This window comes from Scomber japonicus, chromosome 5, assembly GCF_027409825.1.
Source record: "Scomber japonicus isolate fScoJap1 chromosome 5, fScoJap1.pri, whole genome shotgun sequence".
Taxonomy (NCBI): domain Eukaryota; kingdom Metazoa; phylum Chordata; class Actinopteri; order Scombriformes; family Scombridae; genus Scomber; species Scomber japonicus.
In genome coordinates, this window is record NC_070582.1 from 28,432,559 (window position 1) to 28,458,038 (window position 25,480).

The following is a 25,480-nucleotide window of genomic DNA, read 5'->3' on the forward strand; positions in this document are numbered from 1 at the left end:
TCAGATGGGGACCCTGGGACAAAATCTTATCAAATGGGGGTCCATGGTCTAATTTAGGGTCAGGTTAGGGGTCCTTGATATGAAAAAGTTTGAGAAGCACTGTTAGAAAAAGTATGACCGCTTATTTTCACTTGACATTCATATACATATATTCTGTGTGACTGCAGTACCATGTGGTGCTTTTCATCAGCGTATTTAAAATTACAGTCACATAAAATACATGTAATTTTCATATGTGATATGTGCCCCCATTAAGCCCCTGTTCCTCTGTGTCATTTGTGTACAGGATCCAGTTCTGCTATCATTTGATTCAATACAAATTAATTTAGCAATATGTGCACTTTATAAGCAAAACATATAATATTATGAAGCTGAAATGATGAAGCTTATAGAACTTGGTTTCGACACAGGGCCCTTTTATAAGACAGGACCACACCATCAGGTAATAAAGCTAGACCCACCTTCAGGGCCCCATCACATCAGTATTGTATTTTAGAGGTGAATATTGACAAATAAAGTTAATTGATCAAACTATCACAAATCAACTGCAACAGAGTGAACCTGAGGCATCTGGGGAGCCCTGGGGTTTTCCGGCCCCTGGTCAGTTCCTCTCTTTTCCCAGTTGGGTATCCAGGCTTGGTAATATTATATTGTATTCTAAAATCTAAAATATGAGAACTGTATTGTTCTTGTGGCACTCTCTTGTGGTTAACACAGGTATCACAGACCAACTTTTTTTTTCTCCAGCAAATTGCACTTATGTTACCCTGATTCACCCAGACACAGCAAAACAACTTCATAGTTCTGTTATATATGTGCAGTACAGTAATGTGCTTTTGTGTAAAGACTGTGACTAACTGACATTATAAATATTACACAATAGTAGCCTACATATTTCAGGTTTCAGAGTTCCATTGTTTTGTATTTATTTAATCCCGTTTATATATGCATTATTGATTTTGAAAAAACATTATTACTAATATAAGTGTAACTTGTCTTGAGACATATGTGATCACTGTGTTAATGTTTTTTGTCTTGTTAAATCCGTGTATATGAATCCTCAACTAAGAAAACTGTGGAAATGGCATCGCATTTGCACTACCAGCCTTCACCACTAGAGGACGCCAGATGAACATAAATGAAATGTACTCCTATGACTGTTCAGTCAGTAACTTCATTACTAGAAGGCACAGCTACCATTTCAGCTGCTCCTGATGGTATTAATCAGAATCAATCAATATTTAGACTCAACTAAAATATCCCAAGTCAGACAGGCTGGATGATAGGCATAAAACCAATTTTCCCTGTCTAAAAACTTTCTATTTGACTAGAAAATAACAAACTAAAATAAAACCATGACCTGCAGGTGTCTCCACAACTCTCTGGGTACAAGTACCTCTTTGAATCCACTCATACAGTAATGTGCATATTAGAGGGACCCTATGTGACTGTGGGGCTCCCATGCCTTACAGACCCTGTGAAGGTATTTACCTTACAAGCCAGACCGTGATGGAAATCCAAACAACACAAGCTTACTAACATGTTTCTACAACTGCATTTTAAAGTGCAGTAGTACCTTTATTTTAAAATGACAGTAGGAGGAGGTGAAACAAAAATGTACTAAGTTATGCTGATGTGTCATCTTCACTAAATAAAAAAATGAACTCTTGTTAGTGTTAATATAATGGTGTGCAACACAACCAAGAGAGTGTAATATTCCACTCTGGATGGCAAGCATGATGCATGTGTTGAGTATTGAGTGTTGAGTAACAACAGATAGCAATAGATTTTGAACCATAGGTGCAAAGTGTGTGTGACTTTACAAACAGAAAAGCCAAAGAGCCTGTTAAAAGAATAACTGAACTATAAATGTGATATTCTGAATATACCAACCTGTGTTCTCTGTTCATTTTGTGTTTATAACAAGAACAACACACATTAAACCAAGTTGAGTGGCAAAAGAAAGAAAGAGAGAGAAAGAAAATAGTAAAGAAACTTTTTTTTAATTTATATTTGGCATATCAGTGCAAGTCAAAATGACTGTAAAGCATACAGGTAATTTGCCATGTGAGAACTCAAACTTCAACCTGAATATTCATCTTTAAAAAACACGTCATCACTCTTCACATCAGACAGTAAGCTCAGTATATTTCAGTCTGTGCAACTTAAAATTCCAAAACCTGAAGATATTATAATAAAAAGAAAATAAGGTACGCAGAAACTAGACCATAACTGTATCAGTGATGAAACCACAAACAGCAATATAATCAATAGTTCTCATTCAATGTTAAATATTATTTTCATGTACAAATGTGACTTAGTATGTCACAAATGCAGTATAAATAACTTCAAAACAAAACATTTCAGTTTTTTAACAGCAGAAATAAATACGCAAATTGTATAGAGACCACAACCTAAAATGACCATGAGAGCTAATGATAGAGAGAGGTGTCCTCCCTCTTAACTCTTCCTTCACTGTGAGTTTATGATTTGTTGTGTTTTCACGAATGTGGCCTCTAATTATTGTAAACACATCACAGTGCAAAGTGACAACGTAGTCTGTCTGCATATACTGTAGTAATTCTCACAGGCCAAAGTCCAACTAGAGGCCTTTAAGTGCAAAGTCATACATGAACATTTACTTAAAATTAGATGTTGTCTTTTGATTTCTTTTTACAGGTCCTATATTTGTTTCCTAAAGCAGTCTTTACTTTATCTAAATGAGTTCTCTTCTAAAGTAGACCACACAGTGGTCTTTTCAGCACTTACTGTATGATCATTGTTCATGCTTTCTGATTGTCATTCTGCAGAGCAAAAAGTTCAAACTCAGAAGTGATGCTGTACTTGAGCAGTAAATCACCTCTGCTGACACTAATGATCAGAAAGCCATCAGTGGTCCAACAATATAGATCACATTAGGGTGGGTGAGAAGTTCAACCTCCTGTCCTTCAGACTGAGCTGCTGGGCTTCATTGGAAGGGACTGTGTTTTTCCACAACCTGAAAAGCACATTCATGTTCTCAATGTTTAGATATATTATATGTATAGCTGATAAAATATATATCAGGCTTTTATGCGACTGAAGAATTGTAGTATTAAAAAAAAGGCACAAAACAAAGCTATTCAAAAGCAAAATCTACAGGTGCCTGCTTAAGCCAAACTTTGCCTGAGCAAGTTTACCTGATGAGCTGCAGAGCAGGACATGACTGCAAGGCTTTAACCAGAGCCTCCACTCCAGCAGCACTCACACTGTTGCATTCCAGACTGCAATGAAATACACACATAACAAACCTTATTATATCACATCACATTGTACCGTACCCTACCATATATAACATGTTCTTAATTGATTTGCCTGGTTAAATAAAGGTTTAATAAAAAAATAAAAATAAAATATATATATGTATATATATATATATAATGTATCGTTTCGTATCATATATTATATCATATCATACCGTATGCCACACCATACAGTACCATTCTGTATCATACTATTCTATATCACACCATTCTATACCATTCCATTCCATACAATAACGTACAAAACCTAAATGGTTTTAAAGAATTTAACTTAGATTCCCAAATTAAACATCATAAGTCAAGATAAGATCAAATGTAAAGTTATAGAAATAAACAAAAATGAACAAAGTAATTAAAAACTAAATCTAAAACCAACACCTGAAATTGTACTAGAATTAAATGAATAAATTCAGATGAAAAAAGAGTATACACTTGTGAGTGTGTGTGTGTGTGTGTGTGTGTTTGTATGAACAAACTTACTCGATTCTGGTCATCTTCTGACAGAGAGGCATAACTCTGGCTAACTCCAACACTACTTCATCACCACAACCATTCCACCCCAGACTAGAGAAACACAGAGAGAGATGTTTACAGTATGTAAATCACATTTTAAGTCAGACTCAATTATATTTATGTCACATATAAGCTGATGACATGCTCAAAGCTACTTTTGGTGAGTCACACACCAACACACTTTGTTGTGATAATAGGCAGATCTGAATGTTGGCATCACTCACTGTAAGGTCAAGTTTGCTTTCAGAATCTTAGGTTATGCAATTCCACCAAAGTGCAAATGGCACACTCATGTTAACCGATGAGAACCATTTATGAGGCTTTAAAAAGCAATATGCCCCCTCCCCAGTGCCTCTAATATTTGTTTTCATTGTTACTTATTGACAGCTTATGTCATGTTAACTTGTAAACTCACCCCACATCCTGTATGAGAGGACAGTGAGCCAGATTGGCAACCACAGCACATAGCTCTGGTGTGCCGACAGCAGTCAGACTGAAAAGGAAACATAGTTAATATTAATCTAATGATCCCGCAATATAATCTTTCATCATTGTGTTCCCAAAACAGCAGGACTGGGCTGACGAGAGTTACTTACTTAATCTTGGTGAGGTTCTTTGTGCCCATTATTGCTTTGGATAGACTCACCGACCCTTCACATCCAATTTTGTTTTCTGAAACACTAGAATAAGACACGCAGGTGCAAACCTCAGGATAACTGTGATAAATGTAATAAATGCCAAAAGGATTTATGCCTGAATGTGAATCATGTGAGACTTACTCTAAGACAGTGAGGTGTGTTAGTGATGGCAGAATGAGGGCCATCTTGGCAGCAGTGAGGTCACCCAGACTGTTCTTAGACAGACTTGAAGGAGAACAGAGGCAGATGTTTTACTTCATAAATGCACATAGATATGCATAAAAAGAAAAAAATGTCATTTGCATTTCAAATTAGACAAAAAGCTAGACGCATCATATAAGAACCCAATTTTGAAGACTAGAAGTTTTTACAAATGGAAATAAAGAAGAAAGGCAATCCAATTTGAGTGTTGGTTGGACCAAAATATTGTGTGTTGTCTTGCATACAGGCAGCACATATGTAAAAAATGTCCTTACTGGAGCTCCTCCAGGTGACAGCAGATCCTCAAAGCCTCTAGCAGCTTCTCTCCTGATTGATCACTGATATGGTTGTCTGATAGACTGCAAAACAAACACACAAACAACTCAACATTCAATGTAACATGATACTGCAGTTTATACGTTTTTAAAGCCACAATGTGTTCAGAATAAAATGAGATTTGAATTAAAGCCACATTAAAAACATTAAAGCCAGTATGTGTTTCATTTAATAAGTTCTGAGTTCTTTAAAATGATTCTGAAGCAAAAAAATATTGTTCTTTGACATACTGTAATTTCTGAAATCTGCCACTGGGTGGTGCTAAACTCATAAATAGTCGCATTATGTACAGTCACTTTAATAGGAGCTGTGAAGCAATTTTAAGTGCTATAGTAGATGTAGAGCGATTATACAACATGTAATGAATCATATACATAGCAACAGCAGCACCTAATGAAGACCAAATTCCTGAGCCAGAAGTGTCCCCGTCATTCCCACTCTTGGATAGGAAGAGGCTTCCAAATGGGGACAGCTGGTCACCATAAAGAGGGCGGGTGGTGAGAGCCCTAATAAAATGGCCCGTGTGTGTTTTGAATTACTCTGTCAGTGACTCTGAGGAGAAGCCTGTGATATTTTGGTACAACTTAACAGCAAACAGCTTATTAAATAACTCAGTGGAGCACATACATCATTCAGAGAAGAAAAAGGGGCGTTCCTTCCACTGGATTTGCACATGAAGCTCTGTTTACTTGTCAGGAGAGGTAATATAATAGCCCTGACCACGTCATTGGGGTTGTCTCTGTCTGAACATGGGGTATGACATTTCTAGCCAATAGTCTGCACTATAAACTGGGGGCTCTAATAAAAGATGTTGCATTATGGGAAGTGTAGGATTAAGCATTTATGGAGCTTGGCTGCTTTAGTTCTGACCATACTGAATCTAAACTCTTTCTACAATAGGAGTATCAAAAATAATAAATAAAATATTATAGGCTCATACATGGATGATAACTGTATCAACCATCAATGAAGTGGAGTGATGAGCCAGTTTAGAATAATAATTTGAAAATGCAAACACTAATTGTTTTATTTCATACTAAGGACTATCAAGTAAAACTAGAATAATCAAGTAAAATCAAGAAAATCAGAGCAGAAGTGAGTAGATGTAATTCTCCCAGATGCCACTGAGTAAAAAAGGGCCCTAAATGATGGGGGATTTTTTTTTTAAATTATCAGCCTCTAGACAAATAGAACAAAAGGCTTGACCCATTCTCTTGATGCTGATAATTATGGTTACTGTCAGACATCTTATATGTCCAAAACTAAATATGGAGTTACAAGGTTTCCAACGACAACAGCGTTATCCAATCAGAATAAAATAAAAGTTGTTTAGGGGACATGAGCTTCTGTGCCCAGGGGCCCCTGAGTGTACTAATGCAGTCTTGATTCTCAGGGTCCAGGATACCTGATCTTCCTGAGTTCTGTCCAGATAGGAAGGAGTCTGATGAGCCATTCTGCTCCTGTATCAGCCATCCTCCATCCCTCCAACCTGAAACCACCAGAGAAAGGCAATGACACATCACCCATGATGGCTTCTAATTTGTAACAGATTGAAAGGAAGTTCGTCACATTCATGGACTTCAATGTTCAGTGTGTCCGCAAAACTCACTCTATCTCCTCCATTCGTGTCAGTTCCTCCATAGAAGATAGGAGATCCAGTACAGCGTTTGTTTCTGGTGGTCCCATTTCTGTGGCAATCTTATTTAGTCTGGCACACAGACACACACACATGCCACATAAACAGGGACAAATTTGCTATATAATCAAACAATCAGACCCCTTTGAGAAATTGTTATAGTTAAACTGGTGATTGACAGGGGGAAAAGTTGAGTGGTGTTAGGAAATACTCAAACATCAGGCAGCTCATGTCCAGATAATTTATATTCATGTAAATATGATGTGCAATTTATACACTATAAACAGTTGCATTCTACATTCTGACCCTGTCGCTCATCAGGGAGCAACATTTAACGGCTTAGCACTATGAGAGAACGTGCAACGATACATTTCTCTGGGCTGGGCGGGAGGGTTTCATGCAGAGCTGATGACATGCTGGTATGCTGAGCTGTAACAGCAGTGGCTGCAATATGAGCAGCAAGTGTAAGCAAATGCATGGCATCGTAAATAGATCAGATTATTAGGGGGGCTTGGACATGTGTGAGTAAAGTATGTCAATGTGACTGTAGCAGTAAAAATAAAGATGTCTGCCAAAATCCTTTGCAAGCTTCCATACATATATTAAATATTTCTCTATTACTACAGTATGTGAGTAGCTATAAACGGACCACATTTCACTGGTCTCAGAGGGAAGCCTTTATTATTGCTGTAATAACTTAAGGCAATAACTTTTGGATGGAGGTTTGGTGTATCATGCTTCAATGAGAATGTTACAGTAGACCAGAGGGAGTTTCTCACTTGAGACTGCGTAGGCAGCGGGTATTCCTCAGTGCTTGGGCCAGAGTCAATCTGCTGTTCTCAACCAGGTGCACAGACTCCAGACTTGGGGTGCACACACAAACACACACAAACAAACACACACAGAGAGAGACATTAGACATTATCAAAGCCAGTCAATCTGACAATTTTGTGCACACATTTATATGTATGGGTCAGTGACAAATAAGGGCTGGCAAGATAAGCAATTCAAAATATCTTCACGTTTGCATCAAGTTTGTTATATATACATTTTGTATTTTGTTGGTTTTATATCATTTGAAATGATATTTGCACCATCTTTTACCAAAAGTAAGACTGAATGTTCCTGGAAATGTCAAATTGTTTAATCACAAAAGAATGTGATGATAAATATTAAATATTTGATCCACCTACACTGTATTTAAGTGCACTAAAGAATTACTTTTTTAAAACATCAAATGAAAAGGAGCATTTTGGATTTTTGGTGTGTTTCTACATTTAAATCTTAAAGCATTTTGTCAATATTGAGCAGGACATATCCTAAAAACAACCATTTTTTCTAAATAAGTTGTGACAAATGATGGAAAATTTGTTACAAAACATAGTGTTGCATTGCAAAAGTAGATTTATTCTATTTATTCATTTATTCCACATTTTAGTTCACATTTATTTTCCTGTATATAATCAGATTCTTTATGAAAAATACTGCTTACACCAATTGGATACTGGTTTGCATCATGTCATTGACCCATATATATATGCATGTGTGTGTGTGTGTCTGTGTATGTTTTACCGAAGTTCTTCCAGACTGACACACTGTCCCAGTGTTTTGACAAGCAGCAGCCCTGCAGTTGCTGTCCATCTACAATGTGACAGACTAGAAAAGACAAGTCAAACACTAACTTTTCTCTTCATACATTGTGTGGGACAGATTTTTCCACATGATAACAACTTTATGTTTTGCATGATGGACGTGGATCATGTTCATAACTATAAATGATGTAATATTTCATTTGTATTTCACAGATACACTACATATTACTAAATGATGAATGCTTACTTGAGTGATCTGAGACGGTGCAACACTTTGGTGATAATCTGAGCTGCTGGGTCATAAATGGAATGACCTGATAAACTGGGAGAGAGAGACAAAAAAAGACGTCTTGAATAATACATCAAACATTGATAATCTTGTAAGGAAACGAACACAAAAAGTATTGTACATGCCTGCCAGACAGCCCCAACATGTGTTTGTTTACATGTACTGTATGTCTGTAGGATGTATTTTTGAATGTACTTTCACACTGTCCTATTAATGTTAGGAGAGCCTGGCTGGTTGTGAATTACCTGACCAAGCCCCCTGACCTAAATATGGTCCACTTTGCAATATGACAATAATAATAAGAGAGGAGGAGTGATGCTAAATCATTCAGTGTCTTTATTCACACTCAGCAATAAGAGAAAATGAAAAGAAAAGAAAAGGCTATAGAAAAGGAATAAAATGTGTGTGTGTGTGTGTGTGTGTGTGTGTGTGTGTGTGTGTGTGTGTGTGTGTGTGTGTGTGTGTGTGTGTGTGTGCGTGCGTGTGTGTTGCTCACTTTAAGCTCTGAATGGCTGTAGACTGCAGCAAGGCCTCCGAGAGCTTCTCATCCATAACCCCCACTTTGGAGCCAATGCTGGAAAAGACAGAAGTGGATGCTTGTCATGCTAGAGCTTTAAAATAGGCATAAGATGTGTCAAATGGGGCAAAAAAAGTCTAACCTGAGAGAAGTGAGTTTTGGTAGTGAGGGAAGAACAGAACAGAGGAACTCAGCTCCATTTAAACTCAGGCTGTTGTTTGAAAAACTGGGAATAATGAGAACAAACACTCAGAAATATGTCTTGTATTATATATGAATTATATTCATACAAGAAAAAATAAGTTTAACTTACTCCAACTCTCTCAGTAAAGGACACCTCTGGATGATGCTGCTCATAGCTGCAATATGGTAGTCATGTACTTCACAGTCCACAAGGCTGGAGGAGATGAGAGGAGAGGAGAGGAGAGGAGAGGAAGTATCTTTTAATCCTGCTGTTATCAACAACTTAACTGCTACCACTTTTATATTTTAAAAAAAACCCTCATTGGTCTTCAGAGATGTTTAAATTAAAAGCTAAAAGTTACATTGTAGAAACATTTGCACAGTATAACATGTAGTATTTGTGTTTTTCTCCAGACCACAATGTTGCTAATTTAAAAAAAAACTTTTTAGATTAATCACGCAGTGCATTTAAATGAAATAAGAGGTACCCTATTTTCTCTGTAGCCATTGATGGAGCTGGATCTGCCGAGTCAGCGCTGAAAACACAAAGACAGATACAAGACACAAAATTATGCATTAGTTCATTAAATTTCTTATATTTTAACTATAACAAAGCCTGAAACACTTTAAAGTTTAATATTTAGCAGAGAAAGTTCAACTACTTGCTGAATTACAAGAGACATTTGACATTTATTACCTCACTGAAGTCTGTTGGGTGGATTTCATCAAAGACAGGTGTAGCGTGTTGTGGTGCACCCTGCAAGGTAAATGTGTTTAGAGGGTGTTATTCATGACTTATAGAGATACTGTAAACATGAGTTGGGACATTGAGTTTGAACATCTCTGGAAGTGTATATTCTGAATGTGTGTATGTATGTGTGTGTGTGTGTGTGTGTGTGTGTGTGTGTGTGTGTGTGTGCTTTCATATCTCACCTGATTGCTCGTATGTTGCTGTTAAGCTCCAGACAGCGACACACCAAACGAACAGCTTCCACAGATCTGATCCAACGCTCCTCAAAACTGATAATGATATAATACACAAATATATAAAACAATAGAATTCAATAGTTCAGAATGTCATTTTAAACTTCCCTTTTGGAGCAAATGACTCAAACTATGTCTACTCTACTCGATCTTACCTGAGAATGCAGTCTCTCTGACTGCTGTTCAACACTTGGACAAAATGCTCAATCCACTCTGACTTCAGCTCGTTGTTCTTGAACCTGTGGACCAATCACAGATGATCATTAAGTATCAGGGAATAGCATGAAAAAATAAAACTAACCCTGAATAATCTTATATAAATAAAGTCAAAGCCATAACAAGTCAGGCTTTTTATTGGACGCCCTTCTGATGGATTTCTTTCACTTTTATCTCCACTCCCAGTTGAGAAGCTTGAATTGGCTCTCTAGGAATTAAAAAGTAAAGCTTTGCTGAAGAAGGAATGGAATACGACCAAAAGCTTCTGAAATAATCTCATCCTTGATTACAGATTCAAGTCTTCCAATCAACCAATCAATCAAACTATATTTGTATAGCACTTGTCATACATTGTGATGCAACACACAGCGCTTAATCAAAACAAATGAAGAGAAAAAAACCTCATTAAAAACTCAATAACTCTCAAGAATCTGCAATGAGGAAACACCAGAGGTAGGATGAAAATATAAAAATACATGAAATAAATAAATTTAATTTAAAAAATAGCTAATAAAAGATTAATCAAATTTTAAAAATATATAAAAGTTTAAAAAATAAAAGTCACTATGTATAAAGTGAGTAAAACCAGAGCTGCAAGGAGTAAAAGAGTTATGAAGTAAAACAGATGTAAACGGTGCGTTATAAAAATAACAGACAGATTTGGAAAATAAATCAAATCCAATTGAAAGCCAAATTCATTAATTTGTCCTTTTGTATAAAAAAAATCCAATATATTTTGAGCAATTTCCATGACATTTTCCCTTTTAATCGTTCAGAAAAGTTTCCTCAAAAATCTGTTTTACGATAATGCAAAGATTTGCAGTATCATGAACCTGCAGGGCACACATAAAAAGCAATTATATTTTAATTTAAAGAAATACACGAATTACAGTTTGAATGTACAGTCTGTTTCTAAGCTTCAGAAACGGTCTGAAGGTGGACATACTTACTCCAGTTTGGTCAGACGGGGACAGTTAGACATCATCTCTGCTAATCTGACCAGATGGTGACGTTCCAAACTTCTCCCTCTGATACTGAAGAGAGAGAGAGAAGAAAGAATAACTCAATACATGATGGGTGCAATATGTGTGTGTGTGTGTGTGTGTGTGTGTGTGTGTGTGTGTGTGTGTGTGTGTGTGTGTGCTGCTGCCTGTAAACTACTGTACATGGCTGACACTTCCTGTTTGCTTTCCATCTGTCAATGCATGTTGTGGGTGATTTTGGGACACCTTAAGTATAAAAACTTCATACAAGTTGTATGTTAAGCAAAAAAAATGAGACTGATGAGATTAAAGCTGTGTGAAATTCCAAAAACCATCACACACACATCGATCAAATTGTTCTGTGAAGTGATGATTTGTTAAATGTGGCACAAGATCAGGGGTACCTTACATAATTTATTCTACACATCAAAAGGCTGTAGTGGTAATGGAAGTGGTATGAGGGCTGAGGTGTGTAACAGAAAGACTCTGCCAACTGCACTGTATATAAAACACACTGTATCTCTGTACTTATTCACTTTATTCTTTCATGTGCTTCTATATTGAGAATTTGGAATTGTTGACCAACCTCAGAGTTTTTTGGCAACCCCCGCATTGTCCGAACCAGATGAGACACCTCTCCTCAGCTCCCAAGCTACGAGCAGACAGAATCACAATCACAAAGTCAAGTCCGAGGATAGCGTGACAGAATTCATTTATTTGTTCACTCAATGCACAGACTCACCCAACTTCTACAGCAGAGACGTTGTCACAGGTACACAGTGTGCTGGCCACATCCAACAACCCCTGCTGGGTAAGTCTGTTGTTGCTCAGACTGCAAAGGAACAAACATTTAAGACCATGAAAGTGTCATGTACAGTACATTACATTACACCTACAGTATGCATATATAAATGACATTTGGGATTTTTTTTTTGACATTTTCCCCTTTGAAATAAACATTTAATATACATACACATTTTTGGCAATTGCTTAAATGATATTTTACAACTTCACAGCTGAGTAATAATAAATAGAAGACAGTGATAGTGAACATAATTATAAAGCAGTACATTCTGATCAGTAAGTTTTCATTTTTTATTCATAAAAAACTCAAATAATAACACAACAAATAAAAATATAAGGGTGAAACTTGAATATAAAATGTATCCTAGCCAATATCTGCTGAAAATATATCAGTCTAATATCTAATATTTGCAATTAATGGTTATTAACTGCAAACAAGTGGAAAAAATTGTTATATGTTCCTGTAGCTGCTGGAATTTTCTAAGTTGTTTCTACACAACAGCTACAAATGAATACATTTCACAACATGTATCTTACTTGATATATCTGGTGATGTTAAGCTTTGGTAGAGACTCCACCAAATGTTTCACTGCTTCATCATCGAGTTGGTTACTTGACAAACTGCAGTGAAAAGAGAGAATAGTGTTAACGTCAATAGGAAGTGAGTGAGTAATATTAGTACATAGAGTATGTAGACAGAAAGGTGTGAGTGAGTGAGTGAGTGAGTGAGTGAGTGTGTGTGTGTGTCTCATACTCTAAGTCAGACAGTTGGGGACCATGCTGTAGGATGTCCAGCAGTAGCTCCATGTTCTCACTGTTTAGGCTGAAATGAGTGAACCTGTGTACACATACAGTCAGACAGTGTTTCTCTGCTGATTAAGTAATTCTTTATTTTGTGCTGATTACATGAAGCAGGTCACATGACACACAGGCTAGACAGCACGTCACACCTCACAGTATTTGGATGTTCGTTAGACTGTTACAGTATATATTAACTGCCTTTTTCTGTTGTCACTTGCGGTAAACAGCTCTTTCTGCCAGTGCTGGCAGAGCTTGTGATCATTTGCAAGCTAAACCACATACACTGGCAGTCAGACTGAAAGAGGAACTAAAGAGCTAGATCTGATATCTTGTGTGTGTGCCCAACGAATGCTTGGAAGGATGACAAACTGAGCTGCCTGAAGAAAAAAAAAACCAAAAACCCACCCAACCAGTTTTTTTTTGGTTACACGGGTGGACAGTGCACTGACCTGCAGCTGGCTTGTTCTGCTTTCACCTCGTCAAAATGAATGAAGGATTCACTCTGAGGCCTGAAAGAGAGTTAAAAACATGTTCAGTTACAAAAATGCATGTATTACACAAACACATTACTCAAGAGTGCCTGCATATGAGTCAGTGACAAATTAGGGTGTCGCAAAATGAGCAATTAAAAAATAGTTTTAAAAGCAGTTTCATTAAAATGTACATTTAGTATTTTTGTTGGTTTTATGTCATTTGAAATGACATTTGCACCATTTTTTACCTAAAGGTTAAATGATCCTGAAAATGTCAAATGGTGTAACCACAAAAGAATGATAAATATTAAATATTTGATCCACATACAGTACAGTGTATTTAAGTGTACTTATATAAACAAAAAACTAATTGAAATGGTTCCTGATTGACATGATTCCCCAGATTAAATGGAATATTTGGAACAATAGTATTCTATTATCTTGCCAAACTAGTTGATATGGTGTTTTATTGAGAATTTAGCGTTTTTAAGCAAGTTAACTTATTTGGTACAAAGTTTTTATGGTTACACCACTTAGACATTTTTGCCATAATCCTCTAATATATTCTCTCAAAATGGATTAAAAGCAGAAATTTGATGCTGGTTCCACAAAAAAAAGAATGCGTGCAAGTTATTCATACGTTTATTTTCACATTTTAACCCCTTTAAATTTGACCTAACCACGTGGACACAAAAAAAACATCACTGACCCACACAGAAATGAATTAAACTTTGATTTTTAAAAGTGTCAAGTTGATTTCTTGACAGATGCATCACAGGCACGGCAGTACCTGAGCTCCACTGCTGTGACTCTTCCACTACCAGTCAAACAGTTGATCAGCTTCAAAGCTCCGGCTGTAGATTTAATACTGTGGCTGACACTGAGGAGGAAAAGAGGAGAGGATAGGCTACAGAAAGAAATGGTGCACTTTATATTTCTGGTCACCACTCTGTGTGTATCCTACTTATTTTCTGCATACTGTTTGTATGTAAGATTCCTGTTTATACTGCCAACAGGGATTATTTAGGTTTCACATAGTAATAATGATAAAAGAACATTGGGGACATCTTTACTCACTCTCACACTCAAAACCATCGACATAATTCATGCGTGTGTGTAGGTCTTACTTGAGTCTCTGCAGTGACACCATCTTGGGCAGGACTTTTAGCAGATTCACAATAGCCTCGTCTCTCAATAAGCTGTGAGACAAACTGGCACATCATAGTGTATAAATGTCTACCTGTTGTTTATATCATAAAATAATATTTATATGCATACAATCATTAAACTTACTCTAACTCCAAACGGGAGGAACACTTGATCAATCTCCTGCACAGCTGAGTCATATCAGTGGGCAGCAGGCTGCTGTTGTGGATCCTACAACATAACAGAGGTTGTTGTTCAGCATCTTAATCCTGAAGTAATGACTTGAAAAGTGTAGAAAACTGTTGGAAACATGTCAAAAATTAGTGTTTTTCCTCCAACTCTTCGTCAGCTCACTGTACCTGAACATCTTCAGCTGTTGCTTGTCATCGCTAAGAACAAAAAGAGTAGAATTTACTTATTAACTGAGAAACAAAAACACAGACAGTGATATCCAGGAGGTTGTCACAGATGTTGATTTTCTACCTTTTTTCAGAGCAGAACTTCAGGATCACTTGCTTTCTGCCCCCATCACTGTAGGAACCAACAGGACACCATAAGATTAACATTTTGCACTTTTTAATAGGCCTGACCGATGCACCGAACCACTGCATTTTATGGGCCGATGCCAATATCAGTATTAGGGAGCAAAACAATTCTGATATTGATATATTCATCCATCCATCCATCCTCTTCCGCTCATCCGGGGTCGGGTCGCGGGGGCAGCAGCCTAAGTAGGGAAGCCCAGACTTCCTTCTCCCCAGCCACTTCGTCCAGCTCTTCCCGGGGGATCCCGAGGCATTCCCAGGGAGGCGTCCGGGAGGCATCCTGGTTAGATGCCCGAGCCACCTCATCTGGCTCCTTTCGATGCGGAGGAGCAGAGGGTCTACTCTGAGCTCTCTCCGGATAACTGAGCTTCTCACCCTATCTCTAAGGGAGAGCCCAGCCACCCTACGGAGGAAGCTCATTTTGGCCGCTTGTACCCGCGATCTTGTTCTTTCGGTCACTACCCAAAGCTCATGACGATAGGTGAGGGTAGGAACGAAGATCGACTGGTAAATCGAGAGCTTTGCCTTTCGGCTCAGCTCTCTCTTCACCACGACGGATCCGTGCAGAGTCCACATTACTGCAGACGCCGCACCAATCCGCCTGTCGATCTCCCGCTCCATCCTTCCCTCACTTGTGAACAAGACCCCGAGGTACTTGAACTCCTCCACTTGAGGCAGAATCTCATCCTCGACCCGAAGAGTGCACTCCACCCTTTTCCGGTTGAGGACCATGGCCTCGGATTTGGAGGTGCTGATTCTCATCCCGGCCGCTTCACACTCGGCTGCAAACCGATCCAGACCGGTGTCAGAGCTTGGTCCGCATTGCCGGCAATAAGTTGGACTTGTTTCCAGTGAGGGTTGGACTGAGCCAGGGCTGCCCTTTGTCACCGATCCTGTTCATAATTTTTATGGACAGGATTTCTAGGCGCAGCCAGGGTGTGGAGGGGGTCCGGTTTGGTGACCTCAGGATTGGGTCACTGCTTTTTGCAGATGATGTGGTCCTGTCGGCCTAGTGTGAAGCGGCCGGGATACTGATATACTGGTTGATAATGTTATATGTACAGAATATATGAACACATTTTTTAGCAATGACCCTTCAAATGTGGTTATCAAACGGAGGCTGTGATATCTTATAGTTTAACAATACATTTTGTTGTGTAAAATGACATCAGTGAAATGTAATACTTACATTACCTAATTAATAAAAAAAACACATTAAACTTGAATTAAGAAAAAAAATTGCACATATCAGACAACATATTTGCCAATATATCGGCTGATAATATTGGTAGATTTTTTTTTAGATTATTTTTGGTCGAGCTCTAGTTTTTAGTTTATAATAAACTATTGTCTCCTCAGTCCACTCACTTCTGTGCAAATGTCTATTGTGTAGATATACTTGTATTTTATAAACAAATATGAAGGCATAGAGCCAGCAATTATCAGCTGTTGTACTTCTGGCTCGCAGCTTGCCTTGTTGGCGACAGTGCTTATTCTGTTATTGCTCTACTAAAATCATTAAATGCCTAAAAATATAAAACAAAAGGGTACCTGATGTGAATTTGTGTTAAGTTGTTATGGGAGCACAAAGCACCAGCCAGCAACACCACTCCCTCCATGCCGATGCCATTGTTACTGGCACTGAAAAACACACACAAACATAATGAGACCGCCAGGAGGGCATCATTTATCCTGGATGATGCCCCGGGGTAAACATAGTAGCTGCCAGTGTCGGCACATGTCGTTTGGAACGTGTTTAGTGAGAAAATAATAGACATGCTTTTGCCAACATACCATCTGTTCCTCCCTTCCCCCTCACTCAAAACGCTATGGCACACACAACTTGTGCTCATTCTTATTAAATCCTCATAATACATCTTTTTGTCTATACTAATAAATACATTTTGCATCATAAATCACCTTAAAATATGGTTTACAACTGCTTTGAGAGTATCTTTTCTTTGTCAGTATGTACAGTATGTGAGTCTTACTTGATTTCTTGGATGTTGCTGAGACGAGGCAGGGCATCCACCAAATTGCTCAGACCTTTGTTGCCTAAGCAGTTACTGGACAGACTGACAGAGAAGAATGTAGGGTTAAAACAGTGTCATGAGCAAGATGTAAATGTAAAAAGTAAATAGTAGCTCCCCAAAAAAGGGGAAACAACCAAATCCAAGGGGGATGCAGAAAAAGTGAATGAAGCACAAGATCATTCAAACAACATCCCATTATGATTTAAGGCCATGTCTAAATTTACCATGGAGACACAGATGTTCTGGATTTTGGCCACTGTGACTAACATGACACAACTCTGAGAGAAAGCAACTGCTGAGGAATGTTTTTGGCAGATGTTTCACTCACACAGTTTACTGAACCTACTAAAATGCACACATTTGTTTTGTGGGGCTGATTTCAACACAGCATGTATGCAAATGATACTGTATCTATAGTCAGCTGAAATGTATGTGGGTCAGGGACAAATAAGGGTTGGCAAGATCAGCATTTCAAAAATATCTTAAAAAGTGCGCGCAGGTGGTTGAGTGGTTAGAGCAGGGTTAGGGTTAGGGTTAGGGTTAGCACAGCCGACCCTGGTTCGAATCCCGATTGGAGGTCCTTTGCTGCATGTCACACCCCCCTATCTGTCCCATGTTTCCTGTCGGTCCACTGATAAATAAAAGTGTCTATGCCAACAAAATCTTTTAAAAAAAAAATATATATATATATATATATACATCTTTAAAAATTGTTTTAAAAGCAGCAGCAGGTTTTTTAGAATGTACATTTTGTATTTTTGTTGGTTTTATGTAATTTGAAATGACATTTGCACCATTTTTTTAAACAAAAGTAAGACTGAATGCTCCTGAAAATGTCAAATGGTGTAACCACAAAAGAATGATAAATATTAAATATTTTATCCACCTACAGTGTATTTAAGATTACTTATACAAATAATTACTTTTAATAATAACCATTTTTTCAAAATAAGTTTTGATAAATGGTGTAAATTTTTTTACAAAATCATAGTATTGTATTGTACAAGTTGATTATATTTATTCCACATTTTAGTTCCTGTATATAAAATCTAATTTTAATGAAAAATTGCTGGTTACACCAACTGACACTGGGTTGTATCACGTCACTGACCCATACATAATGAGATCTTGGTTTAGTATGCAAGTAAAAAATAAAAGTATATATAAAGTATATATATATGAGCTAACAATAAGCTGCAAATGTTAGAAATGTAAAGTTTGTGCGGGCATATTTATCCAGAATGAACGGGCATACATGTTATACACCAAGATGTTCACACTTCATAAAACTCTTATTATATCCAAAGGTAAATCTAGTGAAGTTAATAACATAAACAGAGGTCAAATGAGATATGGATAAAAATGGCACTCTTACCACTCATAAATAGGCTACTTAAATTAGCATATGTCTGCATTTATATAGGCTGCTAAATATTAAACGTTAATATTGTTTCTGATTGTATCTTACTCCAATACTGTGAGATCAGAAGAGGTTCCCAAACTCTTCCACACATTCTGCAGATCAGCAGGGCGCAGTTCACAGCAGCTGAGACTGACGGAGGCAACAGCATCATGATTACTATCATCATAATCATAATCTCACCAGTAATATTAGAATTCAGTAATATCATTAACATCATCTACATCAGTGGAATCTCTCATATCTGTAGATGAAAAACATGTTTCATTCTCTACTATAGCATTGGTTAACACTTTGGAATCAGATCTCAGATCAGATCTGTAACATTTCATCCAGACATCATGCTGCAACAGGATGCTCTCAAACTGTTGTGACAATATGAAATACATACCAGAGTGTTTTAGATATTTCATTTGCAGGTTGTTGTGTCTCTTCAAAGAATAACATAGACACCTGGACAGGGCTCTGTAGTCTGAAACACAAAGAAACACACAGTTATGTTGCAGTGGTGGCATCACTAATTAAGAATTATATCAAGTAATGTTAGGTTTCTCATTATTCAAGGAAGATTCATAAGTATACAGTATGTGAATGAACCCAGTAATTCACAATAAAGGAGATTGTTGTAAACTAATAATGTTTTTGATTGTTTTACAGTGTGGTGTGTTTTAGTCATTATGAATGTATTGGTACAGTATGTCTAGAAATATCTGCAACAATTGTGTGTAGGCATGTGTGCTTTAATACAGCATACAGCATACATTACGAGTGTGTTTGCACCTGATACGCATACATTACGAGTGTGTTTGCACCCGATACGCATATATTACGAGTGTGTTTGTACCTGATACGCATACATTACGAGTGTGTTTGTACCTGATACGCATACATTACGAGTGTGTTTGCACCTGATACGCATACATTACGAGTGTGTTTGTACCTGATACGCATACATTACGAGTGTGTTTGTACCTGATACGCATACATTACGAGTGTGTTTGTACCTGATACGCATACATTACGAGTGTGTTTGTACCTGATACGCATACATTACGAGTGTGTTTGCACCTGATACGCATACATTACGAGTGTGTTTGTACCTGGTACGCATACATTACGAGTGTGTTTGCACCCGATACGCATACATTACGAGTGTGTTTGTACCCGATACGCATACATTACGAGTGTGTTTGCACCTGATACTGTACGCATACATTACGAGTGTGTTTGTACCTGATACGCATACATTACGAGTGTGTTTGTACCTGATACGCATACATTACGAGTGTGTTTGTACCTGATACGCATACATTACGAGTGTGTTTGCACCTGATACGCATACATTACAAGTGTGTTTGCACCTGATACGCATACATTACGAGTGTGTTTGTACTTGATACGCATACATTACGAGTGTGTTTGCACCTGATACGCATACATTACAAGTGTGTTTGCACCTGATACGCATACATTACGAGTGTGTTTGCACCTGATACGCATACATTAAGAGTGTGTTTGCACCTGATACGCATACATTACGAGTGTGTTTGTACCTGATAAGCAGCTGCGTCACAGCAGGACAATCAGACAGCAGAGCAGTCAGAACAACCAAACCCTTCACTGAAGAGCAGCTGTCATCCAAACTGAGAAGAGACATGAGAACATCAGCAGAACATTTGTTTGCAAGTTATTTAATATGGATGAACACTGTTTTTGTGGTTATTCCTGACCAAAACATTTAAATGGTAAACCAAAAATGTCATAATTGAACATTGTATGTACAGCATGTGGCTCTGAACTGAATAATGAATAGAAGACAGCCTTATATGTTATGATATAAGGCATATATTTGTGATGGGTAGTTTGGTGTAAAAAAATTCCACAGTATGAATAATGAAGTCAGTCTTACATGATCTTTTTGGTGACGCTGAACTTGGGCAAAAACTGAGTCAGTATCTTCAGAGTTTCCACATCCCACTGGCCTCCAGACAGACTAGGGTGCACACACACACACACGCCTCAATGCATTTAATATGCATGAATATACTATATGCATGCTTAGTGACAAATGGCATTAGCAGATCAACTGATGGTATCTGATAATAACATGCAAAAAAGGAAGTGATAGCTCGTTAAAGTCACTATCAAATCAATTGGCAAACTAAAAAGAGAAGTTCTACCAACTACTGACATTAAATACTAGCAATAGCAAAAACAGTAAGTCAATAACTACATTAAGTGTTAGAATCAGTAAAGGCAGACACAAACACGCTGACACAATCAATAGCAATGAGTCATATTAAACAGGCTTTATTGTAGGAATAAAGGGGATTGAGGATGGCAGGCAAAGCAGAAGGTAGAGAGGTGATGGCAGAGCTGAGTGAATGAGGGAGAGAGCACGCCTGGCTGAGGAGAAGTGTAAATACAGTAGAATTCTAGAATATAGCAATAACATTAATAAGTATTTATATTTTCAAATGTATTCAAATAAATAATAAAACAAATCAAATAAGAATAAAAAAGAACATAAATCAATTTTCTTTTCAAATAAAGATGGCATTTTAAAATAAAGTGCATTACAGAAAACTTTTGATTGTGCTTCTTAAATAGTGCTTCGTTTTAGAAAAATAAAAAAGAATCCCTTTTTACTTTTAAACTTAAACTAAATGTTAAACCATAAACTTAATTTCACATATGCACTCTTTTGTCCATGTGTATCTCACTGACAGTCCAGTCTCTCCACATGTCTGAATGTGCTGATTTTATTGGCTGATTAGTGTCACATGAGAAGATCGTGTGATTAGTGTCACTTGAGAAGATCTGCTATGCACAGTGGTCTGTGAGTTTTACTTACTTACCTACTTACTTACCAGTTATTACTTTTACTGTAATAGCTGGAGAAGCTGTTCCCATTAAAATAGAAACTGACAAAATATAACAATCCTCAATATTTCATCAGTAACAGGTCCGGGTACAGATAGTGACCTCTAATATATGTTAACTTGATGGGTTGATGGAAGGCAGATGTGCAGGATGGGCAGGTGAGTTAAATGAGCCACAATCAGGAGGGACTGTGGCTCATTTATTTCACCTGCCCAGAGAATGCCAAGGAAGAACCACGCCCATGCCAGCACCACATACAAGTGAACACAGGAGACACGGCTGTGACAGCGACATTTAGGACCATAATGTTCTGTTTTTATGTGTTGTGTCATTGGTGTGTGGAATGGTGTTGTGCCACATTTGAAGAGCTATACTTACTCCAGGACAGACAAGGTGGGGCAACACGCCAACGATTTTGCAACTCTTTGCATCTCAGACTTGCTCCATTTCTGGTTCAACAAGCTGGACAAAAATGGTAGCAACAGATTCAGACTGAACAATGAAGCAGTGATACAAACATTACAAAAAAGTTTAAAACATTTCATCATCATGTGTATGCTGTTCAGGCACTGACTTAATAATACAGCAGTCAGTATGTACTGTAGTAGTAAGTCAAGGTACACGCACTGTGCTTACAGCTGTTTCACTTTAAAGCAGGAGCAATGTTTGTCAAGGGAACTGTCACGATGGCAAAGATCAGGGGAGTAGTCACTCACTCAGACTGTCTATGATCCGTACCTTCAATGAGACCTTATGTCAACAAGGTCATGTGACTGTCCGTAAGAAGCTTACCGTTTATAAGAGCATCCGGTTGAACAAGCCTCCTTCTCTTTGCTTTACTTCCCTAATGCCTGTGGTGAAGGTGTTCTTTTGTGGTTTGCGCGTATATTTAAATAGCAGAGGTTATACTGTTTGTACACGCTTAGTTTCAAGCAGGCCTGGACTGGGACAAAAATTTTTGGTCTAGACCGGCCCACTACAATCCGCGCGCAGATACTGTGCCAACTAACCCCGTTGATGTACATATAAACACACAAGCCCTTAATAACAGTAGTATACTGAACAATATCCCTTATATTCTGGAGCCTTGAATAAAATAAATGATGACTACACAGTATGTTGCTCACTTGGTCTTAAGGTTAGATACTGGAGAAGGATTTAAGATTCAAGAGTGTATCATAATACAATACAAAGTGCAACTATAGGCTTTAACTCTAGTGACCTGATTTGGGGGAAGTCATTATAGGTAGAAATGATCAACAATTGTGAAAATAGCAGATCTACATGCTCAAACCACATCACATTGCAACATGTGAGTTGTAAGCTTGCAGATTTGTAATTATGTGGCATCCTTTGATGAAAATAGTGGTTAATAAAAGCAACTAATCAATAAATCAGGATAGTATATGAATACGGTTATTGTTTTCTAATACTTTAGATAACTAGATTTAGGCCTAGTTGTAACACACCACACTATGCAGAGTTTGCTATTTATTATGTCAAGTAAAGTTCATAGACAGTTAAGTAACCATTCTGAACATTTAATGAGTGTTTATCCAAACTGCTGGCAGGATCACACCTGCTTAAGACTGTATCACCACTTCCACATAGTGGAGAGTCTTCCTCAACCTGCTCCTGCACCACCATGGCAGCGGGAGCCTCACTTGACTCACTGTCCGACTGGTTTGCCGACACCTGCTGCTGAGAGGAACCACTGCTGAAGCAGCAGCATCACTGCTGCTAGCTCTGGTGTTGTTGTTTCTCTCACTCTCTCTCTCATCATGACTGCTTGTCATTAAAGGTGATCGGACGAGGGGGGGTCTAGAACATGTGTGGGTGGGACTCCTGGGTCTCTGTAGCCTATCATAGGGCCACTGGGCCAGGTATTCTTTAGACCAGGGATCCTCAAACGGCAGACCGCATCCGGACTGCGGGACAACTAGCTGCGGACCCTGGTCTAATCTTAAAAAAAGAAAAATCTTGCATAAAATATTATTATTATTAAATGCGAGTGTTCGCGCGAGTCGGAATGATCCGTTTTATCGCTGGTATGGATGTGTGACTCCAGTCCTTCGCCGAGTGTATTTTGGTCTCCATGCCAACAATGCGATGATAGGCTGTGACTTGATGGGCAAAGCGCAGTTGCAGCGTGACCCACATTTTTACATGATATTTGTTTTGGATTATTTGCAGGGGTTGTGAATGTATTTTGTTTTGTTTTGTTTTGTTTTATATAAGTATTTATTTGAATTTATGTTAAAATGAAAAATACGTTTGTTTTTGAGTATTTATTTGATGTTTTTGTTTTTATGAAAAGGACATTTTTTAGTATATTATTTTTGTTGTTTTGGATACATTGATTTGTTGTGGCTTGACCGACTAATAAACGGACCTTTGACTCATTGGAAAAAAAAAAATTGTGGACCTTAATATTTGTATTTGAGGAACACTGCTTTAGACAGACAAGCCAATGGGCCTCTGCTGTGTCTGCAGGCTGCAGCTGTGTGGGCCGGTGCATGTCTCTGCCCCTGGGCCAGGAGAGTTACCATGGCAAGGTGCAGCAAAAAATAAATAAACAAATAAAAAATAAAAACGAGCATTATTGATTGGCCCACCGGGAAAAATCCTGGTACTCCCAATGGCCAATCCACCCCTGGTTTCAAGTAACCGTGCACTTAGTAATTACTGTAGCTTGCAGCTTTGGGCAAGTGCTGTTTTGTCTCATGTTGTTTGTTTCATAAAATGTTTCCCTCAGTAATAAGTTAAAGAAAAAGCTGTCTCTGGCCTTGAGAGATAGAGCTCAGAGCTCCATTTTTAAGATCTCCCTTTGGTGCATAAGATCCTTTGATCAAGCTTTTATGAGCCTAGACTAGTCCAACCTGTTTCTGTCTCACAACACAGCTTCCCTCTTGGCTAAGAGAGTGAGTGATTTACATGCTCTGTCTGTAAATGAATGTTTTAAATGGAAGGCTGATAGCGCAGGCGTGTCTCTCTGTTACACTCTCAGTTATTTATCTGTTTCAATGATTTAAAAAAAAAGGGGGCTCCCTGTGTCTAAACAGTGTTTATCCCATTGGATTAACGACCTCTGAGGCTTTAGAAAAACTAACATACCAAAAGCCAAAACTGAAGAGTTCTATGAGATGTGGACACCTTTTCTGCAATTCAAGTAACTTGACTGTAAATTCACGAGTTAACAAAACAGAATCTACCACTAATGCGTCCTCTTCAAATTAGATTATGTATTCTACTTCCTTATTCAGTTATTACAGCGAGTGAATTTCTTTTATTGGGATAAGAGGGTTTTTTTTTATTTTTATCTACCTATATGTGTAGGCATGGGTGTACAAATGTGTATTTATTGTATATATATATATATACATATACATATATACATATACATACATATGTAAGTACTTATATGGTTAATCAGGAGTATTTTGGGAATGCTTATATCTAAATTATGTTGTGTTTGTTTTCAATTAAAAAAATTAATATACAAAGCATAAGGAAAAAAAACTCTGAGGCCCATTCAGACCCTCACAGTGTCAGGTACGGTAACTCTCCCCAGAATTCTGTGCACCAGCAACATGGAGTCCTCACTGTACATGTTCTAGATTTTACACAGTCAATGTGGAAACCCCTGCACCGTTGGGTTCTGCCGTTTTGCTTTTAACTGCTGGGTGGGAACGTGAGGGAGTTGATACCTCTGTTCCTTGTGACACTGTGGTTTTCCCTTCATTCAAGGAAGGGGTGTGGGGATAGTCTGTGTAATTTCAAAATAGAATGGACGATGTGTGTCACTATCTCTTGCTCAGAACTGGCTGAGACGTTACAGACAAGAGGAGGAGACGTCTTCATCAATGGCAATGGCAATGTCAACGACCATGGCAGTCATCACTTGATCTCACAGCTCCATAGTTGGAGCTGTGAGATCGGTCACAATTGAGATTGATCACAATTTATGATATTATCTAATGTCTTA

The 25,480-nt window shown here is 37.9% G+C and overlaps 1 protein-coding gene across 1 annotated transcript in view; it reads right to left on the bottom strand.

Moving 5' to 3' along the window:
- Positions 1 to 1,991: 1,991 nt before the first annotated feature.
- The window catches only part of nlrc5 (NLR family, CARD domain containing 5), a 39,505-nt gene continuing 16,016 nt past the window's right edge, over positions 1,992 to 25,480 (bottom strand). The window contains exons 20-56 of the mRNA XM_053319018.1: positions 21,874 to 21,957; positions 20,522 to 20,605; positions 20,166 to 20,255; positions 19,004 to 19,084; positions 18,661 to 18,744; positions 17,151 to 17,234; positions 16,711 to 16,800; positions 15,098 to 15,145; positions 14,974 to 15,003; positions 14,762 to 14,845; positions 14,596 to 14,679; positions 14,259 to 14,348; positions 13,445 to 13,504; positions 12,949 to 13,032; positions 12,732 to 12,815; positions 12,133 to 12,222; positions 11,977 to 12,042; positions 11,358 to 11,441; positions 10,347 to 10,430; positions 10,141 to 10,227; positions 9,905 to 9,964; positions 9,696 to 9,743; positions 9,338 to 9,421; positions 9,167 to 9,250; positions 9,004 to 9,081; positions 8,466 to 8,540; positions 8,199 to 8,282; positions 7,406 to 7,489; positions 6,600 to 6,698; positions 6,396 to 6,479; positions 4,930 to 5,013; positions 4,595 to 4,678; positions 4,412 to 4,495; positions 4,231 to 4,308; positions 3,783 to 3,866; positions 3,180 to 3,263; positions 1,992 to 2,998 (exon numbers count right to left, since the gene is read on the bottom strand). Coding sequence (XP_053174993.1) covers positions 2,911 to 2,998; positions 3,180 to 3,263; positions 3,783 to 3,866; positions 4,231 to 4,308; positions 4,412 to 4,495; positions 4,595 to 4,678; positions 4,930 to 5,013; positions 6,396 to 6,479; positions 6,600 to 6,698; positions 7,406 to 7,489; positions 8,199 to 8,282; positions 8,466 to 8,540; positions 9,004 to 9,081; positions 9,167 to 9,250; positions 9,338 to 9,421; positions 9,696 to 9,743; positions 9,905 to 9,964; positions 10,141 to 10,227; positions 10,347 to 10,430; positions 11,358 to 11,441; positions 11,977 to 12,042; positions 12,133 to 12,222; positions 12,732 to 12,815; positions 12,949 to 13,032; positions 13,445 to 13,504; positions 14,259 to 14,348; positions 14,596 to 14,679; positions 14,762 to 14,845; positions 14,974 to 15,003; positions 15,098 to 15,145; positions 16,711 to 16,800; positions 17,151 to 17,234; positions 18,661 to 18,744; positions 19,004 to 19,084; positions 20,166 to 20,255; positions 20,522 to 20,605; positions 21,874 to 21,957 — 2,938 coding nt within the window. The 3' untranslated portion in view covers positions 1,992 to 2,910. The remainder of the gene's footprint in view (positions 2,999 to 3,179; positions 3,264 to 3,782; positions 3,867 to 4,230; positions 4,309 to 4,411; positions 4,496 to 4,594; positions 4,679 to 4,929; positions 5,014 to 6,395; positions 6,480 to 6,599; positions 6,699 to 7,405; positions 7,490 to 8,198; positions 8,283 to 8,465; positions 8,541 to 9,003; positions 9,082 to 9,166; positions 9,251 to 9,337; positions 9,422 to 9,695; positions 9,744 to 9,904; positions 9,965 to 10,140; positions 10,228 to 10,346; positions 10,431 to 11,357; positions 11,442 to 11,976; positions 12,043 to 12,132; positions 12,223 to 12,731; positions 12,816 to 12,948; positions 13,033 to 13,444; positions 13,505 to 14,258; positions 14,349 to 14,595; positions 14,680 to 14,761; positions 14,846 to 14,973; positions 15,004 to 15,097; positions 15,146 to 16,710; positions 16,801 to 17,150; positions 17,235 to 18,660; positions 18,745 to 19,003; positions 19,085 to 20,165; positions 20,256 to 20,521; positions 20,606 to 21,873; positions 21,958 to 25,480) is intronic.